This window comes from Catharus ustulatus, chromosome 2 (assembly GCF_009819885.2).
Source record: "Catharus ustulatus isolate bCatUst1 chromosome 2, bCatUst1.pri.v2, whole genome shotgun sequence".
NCBI classification, from domain to species: domain Eukaryota; kingdom Metazoa; phylum Chordata; class Aves; order Passeriformes; family Turdidae; genus Catharus; species Catharus ustulatus.
The window spans coordinates 29,321,601-29,342,233 of NC_046222.1; the positions used below are offsets into that span (position 1 = coordinate 29,321,601).

Here is a 20,633-nt window from a genome sequence, read left to right on the forward strand (position 1 = left end):
GGCGAAAGCGGCTGTCGGCGGCGGCGCCCTCCTCAGGACGGCGCCGCCCCGAAGGAAAGACTACGGCTCCCGGCAAGCAGCGCACGCCCCCGCGCGGGTGCTCCTCTCCCGCCATGGGGTACGCCGGGAGTTATAGTACGACGGGCGGCGGCGCCGCCCCCGAGAGGTTTTAGGGAGCGGGGAGGAAGTGCCGCGTCTTTTCCCGGTCTGAGGGGAGTCGTGTGCCGGGTCACGGAGGCGGTGATGGTGATGGCGCAGTAGCCGCCAATGTCACGGCGGTGTTAGGCCCCTGCGCGCCGCCCGCTAGCGCCGCCGCCAGGGAGCTCCGTGTCGGGAAGCGCTCAAAGGGTCAGGGATGCTCCCGAGGCTATTACGGGCCAGGATAGCGCAGCGGGTTGATAGTTCCACTTTAATTAATGCAGGTGCCGTAGCGGTGGCACTGGTGTCACCGCAGACCGCGTCACTGCGGGTGCAGCAAGCAGCGAAGCCATTTCACTGTGCCACGGGCACACCGGCGGCCGCGGGCCGGAGTGTCAGCACGAAGGGCCACCACAGCTGATGGTCAGCCACGGTGTATGATACGACAGACACGTACATTAGATTGTGTGGCACAAGCAGGCCTGCACACCCACAGAGGAGTACAGGGTGATGGTGGCAGGAGGGAGAGCCCAAGCAGTGCCCACCAGGCTGCTTCCAGGCCCATCCCAGGAGCCATCACCCACTAAAAGCCCATTTTGAGGGGCACAATGGCAGATGGGAGCCCAAAACAGGGACTCAAAGAAAGTAACACCCTGTCCAGCTCCATCCCAGGGGAGCCTCAGCCTCAGAGCACCTTTAGGATTGGGGTGTAGCTGTGTTCAGGGGTGTGGTACACAGGATGGGATGCAGGGGTAGAGCATTTTGGGGATTGCACAGGACTCTTTAGGGAGGGATTAGGGCAGGAACCAGGGGTGATCTAGGGGACACAGAGAAACAAATATAGCATACAGGAATAAAAAAGAGCAATCACATGTAAATGGTTTGTGATGGTTTGTCCATGTCCTGCACCTGATCAGTGCAGCTCTTCCTGTCTTCTCATTAAACTCCTTTTGCACTTTGCCTTGGGTGAGGAACTTGTGGCCAGAGCACCACAGGGAGTTGGCTGCTGGGGGGCTGGAGAGGTTGGGATTGAGGGGCAGCTACTGGGCACTGCCTGAGCACAGCTGCTGCAAGGAGACACACTGTACATGTGTGTAAACACCTCTGTAAATACACAGATATACACAGACACTCACTAGTGCACCTCCATCCTGCTCAGCTGGAGCAGGGTGTGGGATGAGGCTGCCAGTGCTGTGTGGGAGTGCGCTGTGTGGCTGGATGTGTAATCCGTGTCTATGTGTATGTGTGAATTTGTGCGTGTGCCTATTGGGAATACAAACTCTGGCTATCGCTTGGAAATGAGCATGGGGCTGCAGCAGCTTCACCTCTCTCAGGCTACCAGTTCTCAGACAATTTTGCCACATCAATAGATACATATATTTGTGTACATGTATGCATTGGTATATTTTGTCGGGCTTCATATTGAAGCACAGCATTTCTGCCCATTGAATTGAGACAAGATAGATTAAAGCAGACAGGCAACAACTTTCTCCCAAAGCATTTGCACAAAAAAAAAATAAAGAAATAAACAACAGTTCTGTTTTTCTTTCAGGGATTTAATGTTTCTTGTACCCTACCTAAGCACATCTGTAATGCAGCAGGAAGTCTAGTTACAGTATTGGTTGGCATTCCTGATATACTTTGAATCAAATTAGCACAGTTGTGGGTGGCAGCAGAGATCTTCAGGTTCCCCTGATTTTCATAAAAATCTGGTTTCAGATGCAGTTGAGCTAATGCAATGTATGTACAAGAATGAATTCCTATTTCCTGTCTCTCTGTTCTTCTGCTCCCTTCTCCTCACGAAGTACACATTTTCAGGCATGGTGAACCAACTTCATTCTGTATATCTTGTGATAACCTGCCCTTAACGCCCACCACAGATGACACCTTTTTTTGATCACAGTCATCACCTGCAGGCAAGGATTTGCAAAACTTGGGGTCGTGTGTGGGATGAGGCTGTGAGGCAGCATACCAGAGAGAGAGAGGCAGGCCCAAGCTGTCTGGGTCTGTGTGGTCACTGAGCAAGGCATGGAAACAGCAAAAAAGCACCACCTGAGTTCCAACTGTATGAAAGCAGAGATATCTGAGACCAGGCTGACATCAGGTGCTGTTAAAATTAGGACAGAAGGTGGCTTCATTTCTGACAATTTCTGAAGCCTTGAGTGTTTTTGTAATATGAGTTAATTCAGCTGGAGGGAATTTACTCTTAAACCAATACACAATTTTTAGAAGAATTTTTCTTCATGCAAAAGTAAAGCACACCCTCAGCATGTTTTTAAACACAGCCTGAAAAGATGACAGCTACACTGAAGGCTGATGAATGACCCTGAATTGGGGGAGGAAGAGTGGAAGTGGACAGAGTAAACAGATCAGCCATCACACTTTAATTGGGTAAATTTGAGCTTATGCATAATACCCCTGGCTCTTGTTTTCCCCAGTGCAATGGGATGCCAGAAAACAGTATCACAATAATATAGCCCTTTCTAAAAAAGGCCGTGGAGCCAGACTGCTGACCATATTTAGCTCTACTAAATTGCAATTGGCACCAGCGAGCCTCAGTTGTCACCCACTGACATTTTGTTCAGCCCTAAAAATGAAAACAGTTGCCTGCACTGTTTCAAGCCATGAGAGTCACTGGGGACTCACAGATAGGGAAAGAGAAAGATAAGGTAAAGTAACAGGTTCATCATGATTCAGGGTCTCAAAGCCACCCCAGCCAAAAGGGTTATTCTGTGTTTCTGAGGCGGTGAGAGGTGGCAGCAAGCAGCAGCAGGGTCATGAGGGATGTCTGCAGCCAGATGGGGTGAGCACCCACCAGGGAGAAGCAATGCCTGCCCCATCTGCACCTCTGAACCTCACTGGAGTGGATGATCTGTCCATACTCACCATCAGTATGAAGTGCTCACCATGGAAGTCACTGTGAAATGCTTTAATGGGTCCATGCCTGCAGTAAAACATGACTGCTTTCCTTTGCTTCCCCAGGTTTGGCTGAGGTACTGTGAGCTGTACCCTCAGGCTTACTCTTGGTGGCTGGTGGGATGTTTTCATTGTGCAGTGGAGGGATTGAAGCTTGGAAGTCTCCTGGGGGTCCCCAGGAGTAGGTCAGGCACCTTTGCCCAGGTGCTCAAGTCTGGGCAATTTCTACTTTCTTTATGTCCACCTCACCTGGAGAGATCAGAAAACCACCATTGCTGTCTGTGCCAGCTGCTGCATCCAGTGTCAGTGGGAGCTGGGTGACAATTCCAACTGCAGAAACCACAAACTGGTGTGAACACCAAGGCGAGTTGAATTCTAAAGGGCAAGCCTCCATCAGAGAGCAGCAGGGAGCTGATACAGGGTTGAGGAAGGGGTTTGATCTTTTCCTCTCATGGAGAGGGCAGGGAGTACTATTGGTTCAGCCTCTCCACCTGTCTGCAAAGTATCACTTCTAGGAGTGACAGAGTTAACAAATACAGTGGAAGAGACAGCTCTGTAAACTGAGCTACATGGTCACATGCACAGGTTTTATTTTTAACATCCCAAAACTACTTGATGTTTCTGCCTGGGCTTGCTCCGTGTCCTTCTGTTCTCTTCTCTTTCTTTGCTTGCAGCTCTCCCTCACCCACCTCAGTTCAGCCCAGCTGAGCACAACCAAGAGAGAAGTGTTTGGTACGTGCGCAGGGACTCTATGATCAAGGTAAGTCTTTGTAAATACAGTTGGAGTCTTTTTTGGACAAACTGTTGATGCAATGTAATGGTTACTGTAGCAAGCTGTGAAAATCAAGACATCTTCAAAACAGCCTTAGTAATTAAGATGAAGTAGAATAATCATGAGATGTCTTAAATGACACTCTAAAACAGACGCAGCTGGTAACTGTGAGCAATTCGGGGACATACTACTCCAAAAAAAACCCATCCATAATATATTCAGTGAATTAGCTGTAGTTTGCAACACTGTATGCAAGATTTTTAAAAACTAACATGCTGATTGTAAGATGGAAGCATCAGCAGCAGATCAGATGATAAATCAAAAATTCAATTTCTGTTATTTTCAGGAAACTCAGAGAAGACAAGGAGATATAGTAAGGGTCAGAGGAGAGGCAAGAGCAATCTCATGGCAAAAGTGCTTATACTTAAATGCATTTTGTAGATTGAGACTACAAACTTTATGTTGGCAATCTAGACTGAATGAATGATGAAGTAAGAATTACAAGAGTTAAAGCTACTACTGCACCATTTAGTCTTGTGACTGCTCAGCAATTTTTATTAATGAATCTCTTTTATTTTTATTGTATGACTTAGATCTTAACTAATAGCTCTGAGATTCTTTACACTGGGCACCTTTCAGAAAAGTATGTTAATGAGATTGTTACCAGAGCATAAAATAGAACCTGAGCCCACAGAGAAAAAAACATAGTTTGGACCATTACCCTCCCTCCTTTTTTTTTTCCATTAAACTGCAATGAAACTGGACCTATTATTTCAAAGCTGTTTTTTGAACTCAAACCAAGATCGAACCCATTTCCTAGTTACCAATGCAAAGTGAAAGTTTGCTTGACTGTGTCTACCAAGGACAGCACAGGGAACCCTGACATGTCTGAGGACCAGCAGTCTCTCATAATACTCCCCAACATGCCCAGCACAAGATGCTGATGTTAAGCTATGCTGCACAATGCCACCAGCTCAGGGGACCTCTGGAACTTTTGGGTAGGTTTTTCTCAGATGAGCTGTGGCTACATTGCACCAGGTACGGAGGAGCAAAAAACATTGCTGATCCAGATCTTTTACTGGGGAGTGCAGAGTGGGGTTCCCACCAGTAGTGCCCTGTGTTACTTGTGCCTCACTACTCTGAAGTTTCCCTGTTCCTCCTACAACAACTTTTAGTGCATTTCACGAGACAGAAATTGCATGAACAAATTTTAGTATCGCTTTACTGCCTCTGTGCAGCACAGATTTTCCAGGCAAGGGGGAGCCTGATGGTGGAACAACTTCTCTTGATCTCCATGGTCCTGCATGTCAGGTGTAGGAAGCTGTAGAGAAGCTGATGTGCTGTTCTGAGAACCTGAGCAACAGGCATGCTCTGGAAGAAAGGCAAGGAGCATGGATTGAAGTCCTTGCGCAACTGATGCACTATACTGTGGATTTATTTTTTCAAGTGTAAAGCAGTTCCAACCTGTTCAGTAACTCTGAAATAGTGTTTATTGCCATGAAACACCACAGGTCATCCAGATGATCCTCAGGTAGGAAATACAGGCAGTAGGTCCCTAATTGTCACAGGTTCATCCTTCCATTGTTTGGCTTATCTAAGTCAGTTGTTTCACAGAAAATCTTACTCCTCATGTCTTATATTAAGAGTTTGAAGTTCACCAGGATTGCCCTGGAATCACAGTGCCCCTGTAAAATCCATGTGAACTTGTTCAAGGTCACCTCAAAAGTAGATCTTGCTTATGCTCACTATTAGTGTTATTGATTAAGATTTCATCTACACCTTTAATTGTCTCTTTCCACCTACCCTGAGCCATACCAAACTCATTGCCTGCCTCATTTAAAGTTTAGCTGTCATCTTGTATTTACAAGGTCAGTCCAAGTGGCAACTGCAGAGAAGGAGTGCTATGAAGGACAGTGACCCAACGTGCTGAGTGCCAAGGGGGTCACTCAAGCTGTAGCTGTCCCTGCTGTGGATGTCGAGGTGTGAAGTTTGACTTGTTTAGAGTGATTCCAGGTGGTGGCATTCTTGGATTTGCTTTTTATTTTGTGTCTAAGGAGAGCACTTAAGAGCTCCTGGGATTCATGTACAAATGCAGTACAGTATGGTTTCCAATGGCATAGTGATTTTGTCTTCACCTCTAAGAAATAAAAATATCTGTTTTAGCAAAAGGAGGCCGAAACTTGATTTCTTGACAAGACTGTTAAGCAAGTAGTGATTGAGAAAATGCAGTGCATGAAGGGAAAAGAAAATCACTAGTTAAAGATGACTTACTTGGTTCTATCAAACTTACTGATTCTACATGTGGCTCTGCCAGGGTTTTTGTGCAGGAAGCATGCAATCACAAGTGAAACATAAGAACCTGAGCATCTCTATGCTTGGCATTTTTGCTTGGCATTTACACATTTGTATAAAATACCATATTTTATTTTATATATTTTCATCTTTCTAAACTTTAATTCTAAATCTGCCAAATAGAAACAGTGGTATTTTTCAATCTCAAGTGCTCCTCTAGTACTGCAAAGATAAATTCATTATTGTGAACATGATCAGATCTAAGATAGTAAATATACTGACATGAAAATTCTTATATATTGTAAGAAAATTAATAGCTGTGTTCCCCTCAAGATTTCCGTGTGATAAAGATGAGATAAACATTATATACTAGGTAACAAGGGTTAAAAGAAATAGAAAACATTGCCTATCTGCCCTATACACTTCACCAAAAGTATTCACATTCCTTCTGTTGTAATATTATATATAACTTCAGCATTCTTGGCTCCAGCACTTCGATGTGAATTTTCACAAGATTTTTTAGGAGCTTGTTATCATGTTGCAAAATTTAGAAAGACTGTGTTATGTTCATTTGCAATCTCATCTCAGAGGCACTCTTTAGGGTCATTGTTTGGGTTTTTGGTGGCCCTTTTTGATGTTTCTTCAAACAGGGAGGTGTCCCTTGATTCTGTGCAAAGAACTCGGTTACAATGTACAACCTTAGTATGTCAAATGGTCAGTCACATGCCAAATGAGAAAACGCTTGTCCTATTTTGGCTTATTGACTGCAAATTAATTAAATATATGTCTCCTGAAAATAAATTTTAATTGGTTTATAAACTGTAAGTTATTATCACTGAACAGGTCCGCTCCAGACACAGACATAGCTGCTGTTAAAATAGCAGCTGTATATTTTTAAACCTTACTTGATTTGCTGTCATAAAGGTCTGAAAATAAAGATTTACCAAAGTGGACAGACTGTGGACTGTAATGTGCATTCCTTCTTTACACAGTAGCTTGAATGTGATTGAAGAAATAATTTCTGGTTTGTTTTTTTGTTGTTGTAGTTGTTGTTGTTTCCTAACCCAGACCTTGAGAAATTTCGCAAGTTGCAGAGAATCGAGAAGTGTATGAGTTAAGAGAAATGTTTTGTCTCCTGACTTATCTGTGTGTCACCTGCTCTGGATGTTATGTATCAAACCTACTGAGGCAAAATTTGTGAACTTTCTGCTGAGTGTTTTGAGTTTGTAGTTTGTGTACTTGCAATAATACCATCAACTAAACCACAGGGCCAACTAAATTATCAATTAAAATACAGAGCTCCTGATTACTGGCATGTCAGAATAGAAGAAGCATTCAAACCCTGATAAATATCAGAAAGAAACTCTCTGTTCATTCTTCCTGTCCTCTGTGTTCACAGATTTGACAATGAGAAGAGTAGATACCTTTTGCTGAAAAGAGCAGCATATACAAGTTAGAGATTAGATTTAACTAAACTAAAAAATGCCTGCATAACTAGGAAGACTGATTCTGCATTTGAATGCTATGATATGGTCACTTTTCATAAACAAAGCATTTATTTTCTTTCTTTACACATGATTTGGATGGGATTTATTTCAGTATACAACAGCATGAAAGCAGGCTGCAGGCTTCTCTCCAGAAACTTTGCCATCAGTCCTTTTCTGTGTTTTGGAGAACAATAAGGCCTATCCCTCTAATGTAGGGGGGATTTTTTCAACTATTTCTCTCCATGAGTTACTTTTGCAGTGGAAAGTATTGTTCACACGGTCGTGTTTTTATTGCAGTGTAATGTACCCAGCCTTCCTCTGACCTTATGCAAGTCATGGCTGGGACTATTTTTAGAAATTATGTTTGCAGCAAAATGCTACAAGAATGAGAGCAGCAAGGATGCTGCCAATGTGAAATAAATCCATCTGTATCTCCTGCTTCTCTGAGCTGCATAAAAGTAGATGCAACTAAACAGCCTAAAGCAGGACAGTGCCGCCCCAAACCACATGTATTTAAGTGCTTGGTGTGGCTGAGGCCACCCTGGCCAGCACCCTAGTGTCACCTCTGTGCAGAAGCCAGTGCTTCCCAAGGCAAGGCAGGGATGTTATAATGGAAAGTCACAAAGTTTTATTTTCTGCATTGCTGTCTTGAGCTCTTTCCCTGCAAAGGTACCTGAGCCTTATACTTGAGAGTGTAAGTTTGTCTCTGAGTAAAGGGACCACCAAGAGTTTGTTCCTTTACTCTGCAAGGCGGAGAGGGAATGGGGTTGATTCATTAGGAGGTGTAAGCAGGTATTGATCAGCATTGGAAATTGCAAAAGATGGAACAAATGTGCAATTAATGCACATCAAATTTTCAAATGTGAGTGTTGGTATTTAGTGCAGGGACTCACAAGCACTGCCTTTCCCAGATGTCTTTCCTTCTCCAGTGTTGTTCACGACTTCCACTGCCAGGGTATAAAGGTGTGAAAGACACGAAGTGAAGAGAAGACCTTCAAGAAAGGGAAAGGAAGCTTTTCACATAGAATCTCTTCCCCCATGGCATGAGCCCACTTCCTCTGCAGCACACTATTCCTCAGGGCTAGCTCACTTAACTCTAGGTTTGCAAAAGAAAACACATCTAAGGTAAACACTACTGTGTTTTCTTTAACCCTGGAAAAATAAAACAAAGTCTAAATTATTTTACTAGCAATATCTGTATTTTCTCAGAGCCAAGTGAGAGCCCATTGGGCCTATGATAGTTCCTACCGCATGAAATGTGTGAGGGGAAGATTTGTCAAAATTGTTTTCCTATTTTCACATAAAAAAGAAAAGCACCCTGGGTCCTGTTTGAAAACAAAACTCGAGTTCCTCCTTATCATCAGCTTTTTTCTTTCCACAAAGATTCACAGTGATTCCAGAACCAGGCTGGAATGCAGCTTCAATAGGAAGGAGCAGGAAGTCAAAAGTTGGGAGGTTTCTATTTGCAGCAGGTCTTCTATGGTCCAAGTTACTGATACCAGTTGAAGGCGTCCAGGGAAGTAGCTCCAAGTCATGATGGAGCAGCCTCTAGTTCTGTAGGTGACTGTATGGAGCTGGCAGTCACTTTCTCACAGCCTCATTCCCACTAGAAGTGCATGTGAGCACCTCATGTGTGGAAACCAAGTGTAGGCATGGAGGGTCTGTGGCCATCCTCATTCCTTCAGACAATGACTCTTATCTTCTTGTCTTTGCCATACACAGCACCAGGCCCAGAAAGCTCCCCCTGGGCAACACAGGCACTGTGAGCGATGTTACAGCCGGCACTGCCGCACACCCATTGAGGTGTCCATGTCCTGCATGGTGATCAGCTGCCCCCTCCACTGCGGGGCCACCTTCCACATGTGCAAGGTGGAGGAACACAAATTACTCTGTCCCTTGGAGCAGGTGTCCTGTCTCAACTCAGCCTATGGCTGCCCTTTCTCTATGGCCCGCTTTAAGCTGGGGAAGCACCTCCAGGTCTGTCCAGCCAGTGTTGTCTGCTGCTCAATGGAGTGGAATCGCTGGCCAAATGTGGATTCAGACACAACTCTGCACAAGAATATTATGAAAGAGACCTTGAATGAAGAATGTCTGGACACAGCTTTGGCACTCAGAGACCAGAAGATACTTTTCAGGACTTTGAAAATAGCTGAATTATTTCCAGAATGGAGGAAAAAGGATGAACTGGAAGAACTCATGGATCAAGCCATGGGTGGGGAAGCAGGTGCTGTGGGAGGAGCTGCCTGTGGTTCCCAAGAGGGCAATGACCAGTCTGAGCTCAGCCAGCGTGAGCGGGAAGATTTGGCAAAGGACAAAGAGGGAATGGATCTGGGGAGTTACAAAACTTGGGAGAACATTTTCAGCAAAGAGCTTCTGGCTTGCCAGGTAACAGGCTCGGCAACCAGCACAGGACAAAAGACAGAGGAGGCTACCAAGAAAACAGCAGCAGCCTCTCATGCTGCCAGCTCTACAGGGAAGGCAAAGGAAGGACCTGAGGGTGCAGAAGAGGGAAAGAGCCAAAAGTCTGAACAAGTTACACCAAGTAGAGCACTGAATGGACTGGCTCCCTGGCAAGAAGGGGTCCTGGAGAGGCTGAAGAAGGAAGTCAGTGTAGCTGATTACAACATGTATTTGGTACATCATGGAGGAATGCTCATCCGCTTTGGCCAGATGGCTGCTTGCACTCCTAGAGAAAAAGACTTTGTCTATGGGAAATTGGAAGCCCAGGAGGTAAAGACTGTCTATACTTTCAAAGTGCCAGTTAGTTACTGTGGCAAAAGAGCACGACTAGGAGATGCACTGGGTCACAAGATGCCAACTTCAGACAAGTCAGTGGATACCTCAGAACTAGGAATCAATGTAGAAGAACTACCTAAGACAAACATAGTTAAAGCCACACTGCTGTGTGCTCTGGAAAAAGAGCTGAAAGGCCATGAGATCTCTGAAGCAAGAGGTATTGATGGACTCTTTGTGGATTTTGCAACACAGACATACAATTTTCCTTTGGAGCCTTTCTCTTCCAGTGCAGTTCTAGCAGATATTCTGGATGAAAACAGCCCACCAGAATTGCACATGGAGCTCTACACTGAATGTGTAACCAGAAGACACAACAAAAACAGTTCAGCTTTCACATTCACTTGCAGCCATTTCTTTAGGAGGGATGAGTTCCCATCCCACTTCAAGAATGTGCATGCTGATATCCAGTCATGCCTGGATGGATGGTTCCAGCATCGGTGCCCACTGGCCTACTTGGGATGTCCTTTTGTCCAAAATCACTTCTGCCCCGAGGGACTTAAGGCCAAGGTTATTTACAGCAAGCCTCTCAAGACATTTGCTATTAAGCCAGAGGTGGACACCCTTCTTGCTGAAACGGGCAAGTGCAATTCCACAGTGGATAGTCGAGGGAGAAAAAAGGACTTGCTGAGCAGCCTCCCAGTAGAAGTGCTCAAGTACATTGCAGGATTCCTGGACAGCTTCAGTTTGTCTCAGCTATCACAAGTGTCAGTGCTCATGAGGGACATCTGTGCCACTCTTCTTCAAGAGAGGGGAATGGTCCTGCTCATCTGGGAGAAAAAAAGATATTCCCATGGTGGTACTTCTTGGAGAGCTCGCAAAAAGGCAAGTGACCGTGACACTGGGAAAATGAGTAATGAATTCTCTTCAGATAAAACATGGGAATGACAGGAAAAGCTGCATATAAATGTCCAAATGCAGGGAAGGTTCATGAGGTTATGAATTTGCACGGGGGTTTGCTGTCAGGGGCCAGGGCTGTAGAGTGCAGTACATCTAGCAAAAGAATTAAGGTGTAACTAGACATTTTCTGACTAGCTGAAAGTCCCTGTCCGAGCTCATCTTTGGTAACTCTTTTGCATAAGCACCATTTCTAGGCATTGAGGGCTAAGAATTCCTGATATTTAAGTGTCACCATCCCCATTAAAAATGACAGGTGATAACTAAAGCAGCAAAACCAGCAAGTATGAGGTACATAACAATACAGACCCCATTTTTGCTTGCTATGCCAGCTCTGCACCATCAGAAGTTCATTAGAGTGTCCAGATTAAGTAATGCACATCCATTGTAAGCATAGACAGGTATTTAAAATCCTCGTTTCCTCTCTCCAATTTCTGTCCCCTCTCTTGCATTAGATCTGGCAGTTCAGCAGCCTGTTCTCCAGAGTTCACAACTGGCAGCACAGCGACGTCCCGAGCATGTCGGAGCACCTGAGGAATTGTCCCTTCTACCAGGCGGAGCACAGGATGGACCCCGTGCTGCTGACGGGCATGAGCGAATCTCGGGAGCAGACTCAAAAGACTTTGGTCTCTACTTTCAAGCTCAGAGTCTGAACAACTTGCTTCCCCTCTGCCATGCTTTCCTCCAGGGGTCTTGAGATGAGGATTCAGATGTAAAGATTGTTGCTTCCAACTCTCCTTTGGACATACAAAATTGGCTTCTCCCCAGCTGTGTTTGAAACCTCTGCATTTTTTTCCTGCATTAATTTGTTAAAACTTCAACCACTGCTTACTAACATCACATGCTTTTTGTTTATGTTTTTGTTCCCGGTTTAATACAGCATCTTGAAGAAAGCAATGAGGATCATATTTGAAAACAGCATTTTTACATCCTTGAAGGTAGGCTGAATTGCACTAATTAATTAGAACTCCAGTGAGAACCTGGGAATTCGCAGCCACAGACCATCATTTAGGACCCTGACTAAGGCAGGCGCACTTAGTTGAGTGCAAGCCTAAAGCTGAGTTCATGGGAGCATTCAAACCAAACAAAAGCAGACAAACTTACTCTTCATTAGAAGTAACCGAGTAGCAAACAATTTTAGAGATTCAATTGACTTTTTATATGTTAAGGTAAAACTTTCTGTGTTTTAACTGAAAATTCATGAAAAACATGAAAGAATATTTTAAGTAATTTTTAAAATGCCTTACCAACTCAGCTTTGCAGTTGTAAATTGCAAATTCTAATTGTAAGCAACTGAAAACAGAATGTCAAAGAAATCATTTTCTTTTCTATAAAACAAAAGTAATTCAGTAACCCATTCAGTAACAGAATGGAAAATGTTTGCTTCAGTTAAATGGGCTGGAGCATAGGATGTTTTTTTACAGAGCACGAAAGGGATTAGGATTTGGTTTATCTTTTAATAAATACACTAACTTAAACCATAACAGGCTTGCTGAGGCAACAGATTAGAGAAAACAGGCATGTTATCAGCAGTGTCTGTCTTATTACACTATTTGAACCCATTTCAGTGGTGCTAGTCAGAAATGTGGTGGTGGGGTCCTCTGTAATAAATTTATTTGTCGGCCTAGGACAGTTTCTAACCACTGCACAGCCACAGGGTGCTGCTGACTCTCCCCCTTTCTTTTTTAAGCTCATAGCCAGAAATGTGAGCTCAGGACTGAGGTCTTGCTTTCATCTCTCTGTCTGGGGCAGGACAACCTTGATGAGAGCTGGGATATTTGCTGGCCTGGACCACTGCTCTTCTCACCTGGGCTGGCCAGGTGCAAACCAGCTCAGGCATAAGGGTATGTGCCACACTTGCCATCCTCAACCTCAGTGCAGATCTGGCATGAGGTGGCCGTGCAAGAAGGAGCCCTCTCTTACCCAGAGCTGAGCTAAGTGCTTGGTAATCAAAGGTGTGAATTGCATGGTGACCACCCTGACTGCAACTCAGCCTTATCTACACTTGCAGCTTAAGTAGTCCCTATGAAGATTTATTTCGTCTCCAGACACACACCCTCAGGAGCATACAGTTTGAGCTGTGAGGGCAGTGGGATGGTCCTGGGGAGCAGGAAAATCAGCATTTTTTCTGCCCCTAGAGATCCTTTCTGGGAAGTCTCAAAAACTTTTCTGCACAGGTATCCTGCCCAAAACACAAGTAGAATCCCAGGTTTATGAAGAGGAAATTGAAGAAAATTAACATGGTGAACCTAAGCTGGGCCAGGAGCAGTTAGAATCAGATACTCTGACCCTTCATCCTGAGGCTTAAGCCACTGCACAAAAACAAACTGTCCATCCTTTAAAGCTGCTTACAAATACTCACCTGTCCTCAAAATATTCCATATGAGCTGCCCAAAAATTATCTCCTTGTTTTACCCAGCAAAGTTGACAGATGTGAAAACATACAGCTAGAATTCCTAGACCTCCCTAGGTCTCTAGGAATTCCTAAGAGACCTAGAATTCCTAGGTCTCTCTATCAGGGCCTCATACTTCACTTGTCATGTATCTGATATTGAAAGATGCTGAGCACCAACTCTAGCTGCAGACCATAGTATCTGCAAGTGCATGTCCAAAAATTGGGTGCCAGAATCTACGTTGGGTCCATACTTTTATGGATAACTTGGGGAGGGTGGAAAAAAAATGTTGCTTAAATAATAAGGTCTCAGAGTAAGTCGGTGTTCAAGGCTGGTAGGAGACCATGAAAAATTTCAGCCTGTGAATAATCTCTCACATGATCAGCTACTTAGCTGCTGTAAAGTGCTGTGGCTGCCCTGAAATTTTGGCATATGTTAGGTGTGAATTTGGCTCATTTTACCTTTAGTGCCAGTGTCACCAGCACCGCTGCTATTCTGCTCCTGACTGCCTTCTGTCAGTTCCAGAGGATTTTGTTCTTGTCACTCCCAGCTCCTGGAGATGACATGACTTCAGTTCCAGCCTTATTACAATAGATTCCACTTCTTCCCTCCACAGGAGATGGATGATGTCTGATGCCTGAGTCAGACTTTAGGGGGATGCTGCCTTTGGAAATACGATGTTGATGGTGCAGGTCAGAGTTAGGAATACTGCAACCTCTACCTCTTGGGATCAGCCAGGGTGTGCATAGAACATCCATTGGATCGTTTCTCTTCTACAGGGCATGCTGGAGAGACACAGAGTGTTCATTCATAGAGAAACAGATTTGCTCCTGTGAATGTATAGGTGTATTTCAGTAAACTGTAATTTGATTAAGTAACCTTCAGCACATCCAGTGAAAGCTGAAAATCCACAGCCAAAATTTTCAGGTTACTCTAGCTAACCTGGTCTGGGAGAAGCAAACCTGTACAAGGAAGGACAAATCACTCTTCCATTTCTGCATACCCACCTGGTCAATGTCAGCAGGGAGCTGCTTCTCACTTCATCCCACCCTTACCAGGAGCGGAGAGCTGTGGGCTGGTGTCAGATGTGATTTTATCTAATCTAAGGGTTATGCCAAGCTAGCTCAGTGTTGATGGTCCTCGCCCATTAGCAGAGTCAACAGAAGATTTAGGAGCTGGAAGAACTGAATTTTCTTGCACTGTGTGTCTTGATAAGCACAATGCTGGCCTATCTAAAAGGTGAGAGGCTTTGATTTGGGTTCAGCAAGTCCTAAGCTCCTGGTTTAAGTTTGTAATTGGCCAAGAAAGCTTTGGCTAAATTTCAACTTGAGGAATTTGATCAGAAGAGACTGATCATTTGGTATTTTTCAAAATAGTCTATTGTTTTGGCAGAGTCTGAACTGGAAAAGAGGATCCTATTCCAGAAGAGCATTGAGGTTGCTCTCAGTCCAGCCCTCATAGTCTGGATCTTCATGACTGATCTTGTTTGTGCTGTCCACAAGTCCTGTGAAGTGCAAAGAGCAATACTCCGCACACTCCAGGCTGATGTGTCTTGCAGTTTTTCCTCTCAGTGGAAAGTGGAAGTGAAATTGAAGGCATCATGGAAATCAGAAAAGTCAGAGCAGGGGAAAATACTATGACACGAGAATACAGGAAACAGAAAAGTAATGGGTTTGGATAGAGAATCCTGCCTCTTTGTAGGTGGTGTGAGGAGAGGCAAGAGGAGACAGGTAAAAGAGCACAGGAATGAAAGGATTTGGGATGTGCTGCCAAAACCAGATGTTTTCTGTATAAAAGCATTTCCTTGAGAAAGATTCTGGAAATTCCAATTAGTGCTATACAGCAACATGGGGCAGATGATAATTTTTAAGAGGTGAAAGGGCAAGTGACCTACTGACATGTATCATAAGTCTGGGTTGAAGGAAGGATTTTTTTTGATGGACCTCCAACTCCCAAAACTGAGTGAGCCACAGATAAGGTCAAGTTTATCTGACAGTGCCTGTTATTTTGCAAAACTCTGTAACTCCTTGTTGCATTCTTAAGAATAAAAATCATTGTGGTATAAAAAGATCCATTCAGATTCAGGTTCTTATCTTGTATTTATTGCTTCATCACATTAATGTATGTTTTGCCTTCAAATCAGGTGTGGCAGTTCCTGTACCCTCACATTCATTATGGTCCTGTCCACTGCTCTGCTCTTCACTATCATTTTCCCGATCGAAGACTTCTATTTATGTGTGTTTTATATGTATTTAATTTTAACAAATATTTTTAGGTTTGACCCCATCTTCTTGTACAGCATTTTTTCCTTCCTGATTAAATTATTTACTTCAATGAAAAACTATCTCTTCTTTTAAAAATCCATTTTCCAGATTGATGTTACATTGTATCTGCAAATGTATGAAGAAAAGTTTTCTCCTTACCTTTCTGTTTGTGGTGCTCATCCAAGTAGCTACAGAGGGGCTTTTGCTTCTTTGCTTTGCATGTTCCAGAGACACTGTACAGAAATTCTGTTCCAGGTCTCTCTCAGAAATTCTGAGCATCTTTCACATACAGTTTCCTTACCACTGCAGTCCACACTAAAGAGTCTCAAATTCCTTGGGTTTAATTTCTTTTGAAACAAAACATCCATATGCGGTGCAAACTTGTTCTTATTTATATTCCCACCGAATTTATATGTAAGGAAATTATGGTCACGCACTCCAAATTTATTTTTGATGGCCAACCTGCTCTATGACTTAATTGCTATTTGCAACTAACAAATCTTTTTGGTAGGTTTCAGTGATGGTTTGGTGAAGGAATTTGTCATGTCGTGCTAAGAATTATAGGCCTGAGGCCCACTATGATGATAAAAGATGATTCACTGGTCCATAACTTTGAAGTTATTTTCACCATAGCAGCAGAATCCTTACTGGGGTTTATCTCTTTTAATATTTGCTCTATCCCTATATATCCAGGCATGAACTCGAGCAGTTCATGGCAGACACTGAACTGCACCAGAGGAAAGCCTCTTTTAGCTTTCTGAGCTCCATATAAACAACCTGTAACATCATACACATGATATAATGAACTGGTTTTATTTTCCTTTCTACCAGTCCTGAACAGCAGAATTTTTAATACTTGGGATGTACTGTTATTATGCTACCATGTTCCTGTACTTTATGATATTTAGTTTACACCCTATATAGTTTCCTACCAATATCTAGAAGGTGGTTACAGAGATAATGGAGCCAAGGTCTTCTCAAGAGCAGCAGGTGATGTAACAAGAAGCAGAGGCAACAAGCTGAAACTTGGTGGGTTCAGGCTGAACTTCAGGAACGACTTTTTTACTGGAAGGGTAAAAAAGCAGCACTGGAAACAGATCCCCAGAAAGGTGGCAGTACCTTTCTGAGTATCTTGGAGGGTTTCCAGATTTTGGTTTGACAAAATTATGGTGACCTGGACTGAGTCAGATGTGGACTGGAGACCTCTGGAGGTCTCCTCCCAGCATCACTTCTTGGATTCCACAGCATTGTCTGAGATTCCCAGCAGAAAACTGGCATCTTCCACTCTGGCCTCACCTGCTTCCCTCAGCTGAACTAGATGGTCCCTTGGCTTCTGCTATTGTCTGTTGCTGCTTCTCTCATCTCAATGAGCGTATCTTTCCCCTCGATGTCTAGACCTCTGCTCACTGATACCTACTTATCTGCCATTCACATAGTGATTTTAACAGGTTTTCATCTCTCTGAGTAGGAAAACAGATACTGTAGCACCACTGAATGGCTCTCTTGAACTCGATGCCTCATGGTAAAGCTGTGCTTTGTTGGAATATATGAGCGCCCTCTGAGAGCGTTGGTAATGTTGGATAATAACCCGTAGGGCCAGAGGAGCAGAGGTGAGTGCATCTCAGACTGGCAGAGGACTCACAGGGTGTGCTGGTAGGTGTGTGATCTTACCCTGGAGAGGTAGTGGGAGCACCTGGCAGAGCAGCTGGCCCGTTTTTACAGCTCATGGCTCCTAAGCATAGCTTCTCCAGGAAGAGTTAATATTCCTTGTGAGGCTTTTCCAAGCAGGACTGAACTGGTGAGTGAGGATCGGACTGAGATGCAAAGGGTAAGTCTGAATCCAGAGCCCCGAGCTGTGGCTGGGAGTTATCATGCTTTCCTGCAGGTGTGCATCCATGATTTTAGCTGGCCACAGCAAGGGTGAGTTCTGTTACTGTGAGGAAACAGACCAGCAGAAAAGCAGCCAACTTCTCTCCATGTGTTTGAAAGACAGAGAAAAGGCAGTACTTAAACACCATCAGAGCTCATCCATTTACTTTCTCGCAGTTTGACGTTTCTTCCTGCAAAGCCAGGGCTGAATTGGCAGCTGCTGGTGGCACTACACTCCCACTGGACTAAGGGGGAGCTGGAGCTGGCTCATGCCACTGCAGAGCAGCCATCTCCTTTCCAGACTGAAGAAGGTTTTTTAAAAAAAAAAAAAAACCGATAAAACAAAACCACACTTCAGCCTCCAAGCCTTTCACAAAAAGCAGTTTAAAAAGCAAATATGCAGAGAAGTGACTGCTTTGACTGCTTTCAAACACTGCAGGTTGGGAGGGGCTCCTCGACTCATTTCCCTGCTGTGTCCAGGCTCCCAAGCTTGGTGTGGGAAGAGTTAATAGGCTTAAATGCAGAGTTTCTTTTCCTGTAGCTTTGTCAAAGTGAAGTATCCTGGTAGCCACTGTGGGGCTTCTCCTGCACTCCCACCCCTGTAGTGAATGTCACCCAGTGTCACCTCCTAAAGGTGAATGCGCTTCCAGAGGTACAGGATGAGAGGGATCCACTGACAGTCAGTATCCATCCCCCACAGAGAATCCCTGCTGTATATGGTCTAGGATGGAGAGGAGGTGGGCTCTGAGATCCCCACACACAGCTTTCAGCAGGCTGGTGAGGGCCTTGCCTTACATCCTGGCTCATGGTCACTTTGTGGCTCTCCAGCAGGGTCAGCATTGCCCTGCTGCTCAGAAAAAACCACCTGCAGTAAAGGAATGAACATTGCTGACTACAGCTGACCAGGTGGCCAAAGATCCACGGGGATGTATCAAAGCTGCTAGGAAGTGGGGACCCACCACTTGGCTGCAAGGACTGAGCCTGGGAGACAAGTGATGTAGCATTTGTTTGTGTGTCCGTCCCACAGCACCAGGCTCAGAAATCACCCAGCTGTGTTTGGCCAGCGAGGAAGTGCCTGAGGGAAACAGGAGTCCCCTGTGCTCAGGCACTGAAACAGCCCTGTACCCTCATACCACCTCTCCCAGCATCCATCGTCACAGACTGCTCATCCATCTTCTTTCCCTCGTGGACAGACTTTTGTACTGTGCTATCAGTAAATCAATTCCCTGTTTACCTTCTCCATAATTTCCAAGAGTTCATGCTCTTCCAGCAGTGGCATCATTCAAGAGAGATGTGAGGACTAATCCGATCTGCCACAACATTCCAAACACACATTTCTCCAGCCACTGGCAAAGCTGAGACAGCATCGCCAGCATCACCTCCCGCCTCAGTATCAGCTCAGTCCCAACGCAGGCACCAGCCACCTACAGCTGTGCCCTGGCAGAGCCCATCTCCGTGAGTGACCATCTCACGGCACCAGGTAGGTGTCAGGAGCAGAGGGACAAGTTCTTCATCCTGCCCTGCCCAGATCTCCTCACACATCATCTACTCACAATGGAGATCAAAACCTCTTCACTTCTTCGGCTTTTATTTGACTACCTGAGGTTGCTGAGGGAGGAAACCTGTCATTTCCTTCAGGGGAAAAGAGATTTTATGACTGAAGGTGAAGCAACAGAACAAAAGTCTGTAGCAAGTGGGCTGGACCCAAGTGGACAGGCACAAGAAAGCCATTCCCCAAGGAGTTCAGCTGGAGCTGATGCTACTAGAGAAATATAGCAAAAAATGCTTCCCTCTGTTGGAGCTGTTGGGGTTCACACTCTCCTGGCTGATGTCAGATTGCTCCTGTCTCTGTCTGACCCAGCAGGGAAAAGCAAGACATACCTGCAGTTTAACAAGTTATGACACATCAGTGCCACCAGTACAACTGGCTCTGAGTCTGTGTGGGTTTGGCTCGCTTTCTTTCCTGTCACATGTGTGTGCCTGACAAGAGCACGCACACGGCCAGCTGCTGGGGAGCACAGTTATTTAGCTCTGACAACTTGCTGGCTACTTGGCTGCTCCAGGCAGCACATCACTGAGCCTTCTCTTCCTCTGCAGAGCAAGGGAGATCCCAAGGGCAAGTGCAGGATGTTATTGCTGCTATCATCTTCATCACTGACATCTTCACTGTGCTCAGGAGAAGAGCAGGTGGGAGTTTAAAATGCTGACCCTCTTCCCTCGTGGTCGAGATGCAAAGATCATCTGTCTCTCCCCTGCACTGCTGCTTAAGAGAGATGAAGGTCCGGATATCCCAGGATCCTGCAGGGAGAGGAGGGGAGTAGATGAGCTGGAGACTCATTTCTGGTGGTAGGCAGCATGAGGTAATGTTTTGCATTGCTTGGGTCTTACTGAATTTTACAGTAATTTCACGACTATAAAGCACACCCTTTTGATTAAAATTTTCCCCCGAACCTCGAAGTGCGCCTTATAGTCCAGTGCACCTTATATAGTGTACAAAGTTGCGACATTTGCCGACTCCCAGAGGTGCGCCTCATAGTCCGGTGCGCCTTATGGTTGTGAAATTACTGTACTTCTTTTTTTGTTTCTCTCTCCTTTTCAGATAAACTGAAGCCTCCACAACTTCAAAGGGCTTCAGAATAGAGAACACCTGTGCCACTCACCTGCAGTCCTTTGCCTCCTGTCCCTTGACACATCCTGCTCAGAAAAGCCAGCCCTATCCAAATATTAACAGAGTGCTTGGTTGGTATGGGAGGGGGAGGGCTGCCCTTGGTGAAGGAGCTGAGTGAACATTCAGAGATGGACTCACAGGAAA

The 20,633-nt window shown here is 44.9% G+C and overlaps 1 protein-coding gene across 1 annotated transcript; it reads left to right on the plus strand.

The window, feature by feature from the left end:
* The first annotated feature begins 113 nt into the window (after positions 1-113).
* On the plus strand, positions 114-20,119 carry FBXO40 (F-box protein 40). The gene is made up of 6 exons (XM_033086995.1): positions 114-118; positions 423-561; positions 3,677-3,814; positions 9,328-11,223; positions 11,751-12,233; positions 15,081-20,119. The coding sequence occupies exons 1-5, from the start codon at positions 114-116 to the stop codon at positions 11,946-11,948; spliced, it is 2,376 nt and encodes a 791-aa protein (XP_032942886.1). The 3' UTR covers positions 11,949-12,233; positions 15,081-20,119.
* Positions 20,120-20,633: the final 514 nt, after the last annotated feature.

Coding starts and splice junctions, on each gene's coding strand:
- FBXO40 (XM_033086995.1), top strand. Junction 3,815..9,327: donor GCAGGGACTCTATGATCAAG/GTAAGTCTTTGT, acceptor TGCCATACACAG/CACCAGGCCCAGAAAGCTCC. Junction 11,224..11,750: donor CTTGGAGAGCTCGCAAAAAG/GCAAGTGACCGT, acceptor CTCTTGCATTAG/ATCTGGCAGTTCAGCAGCCT.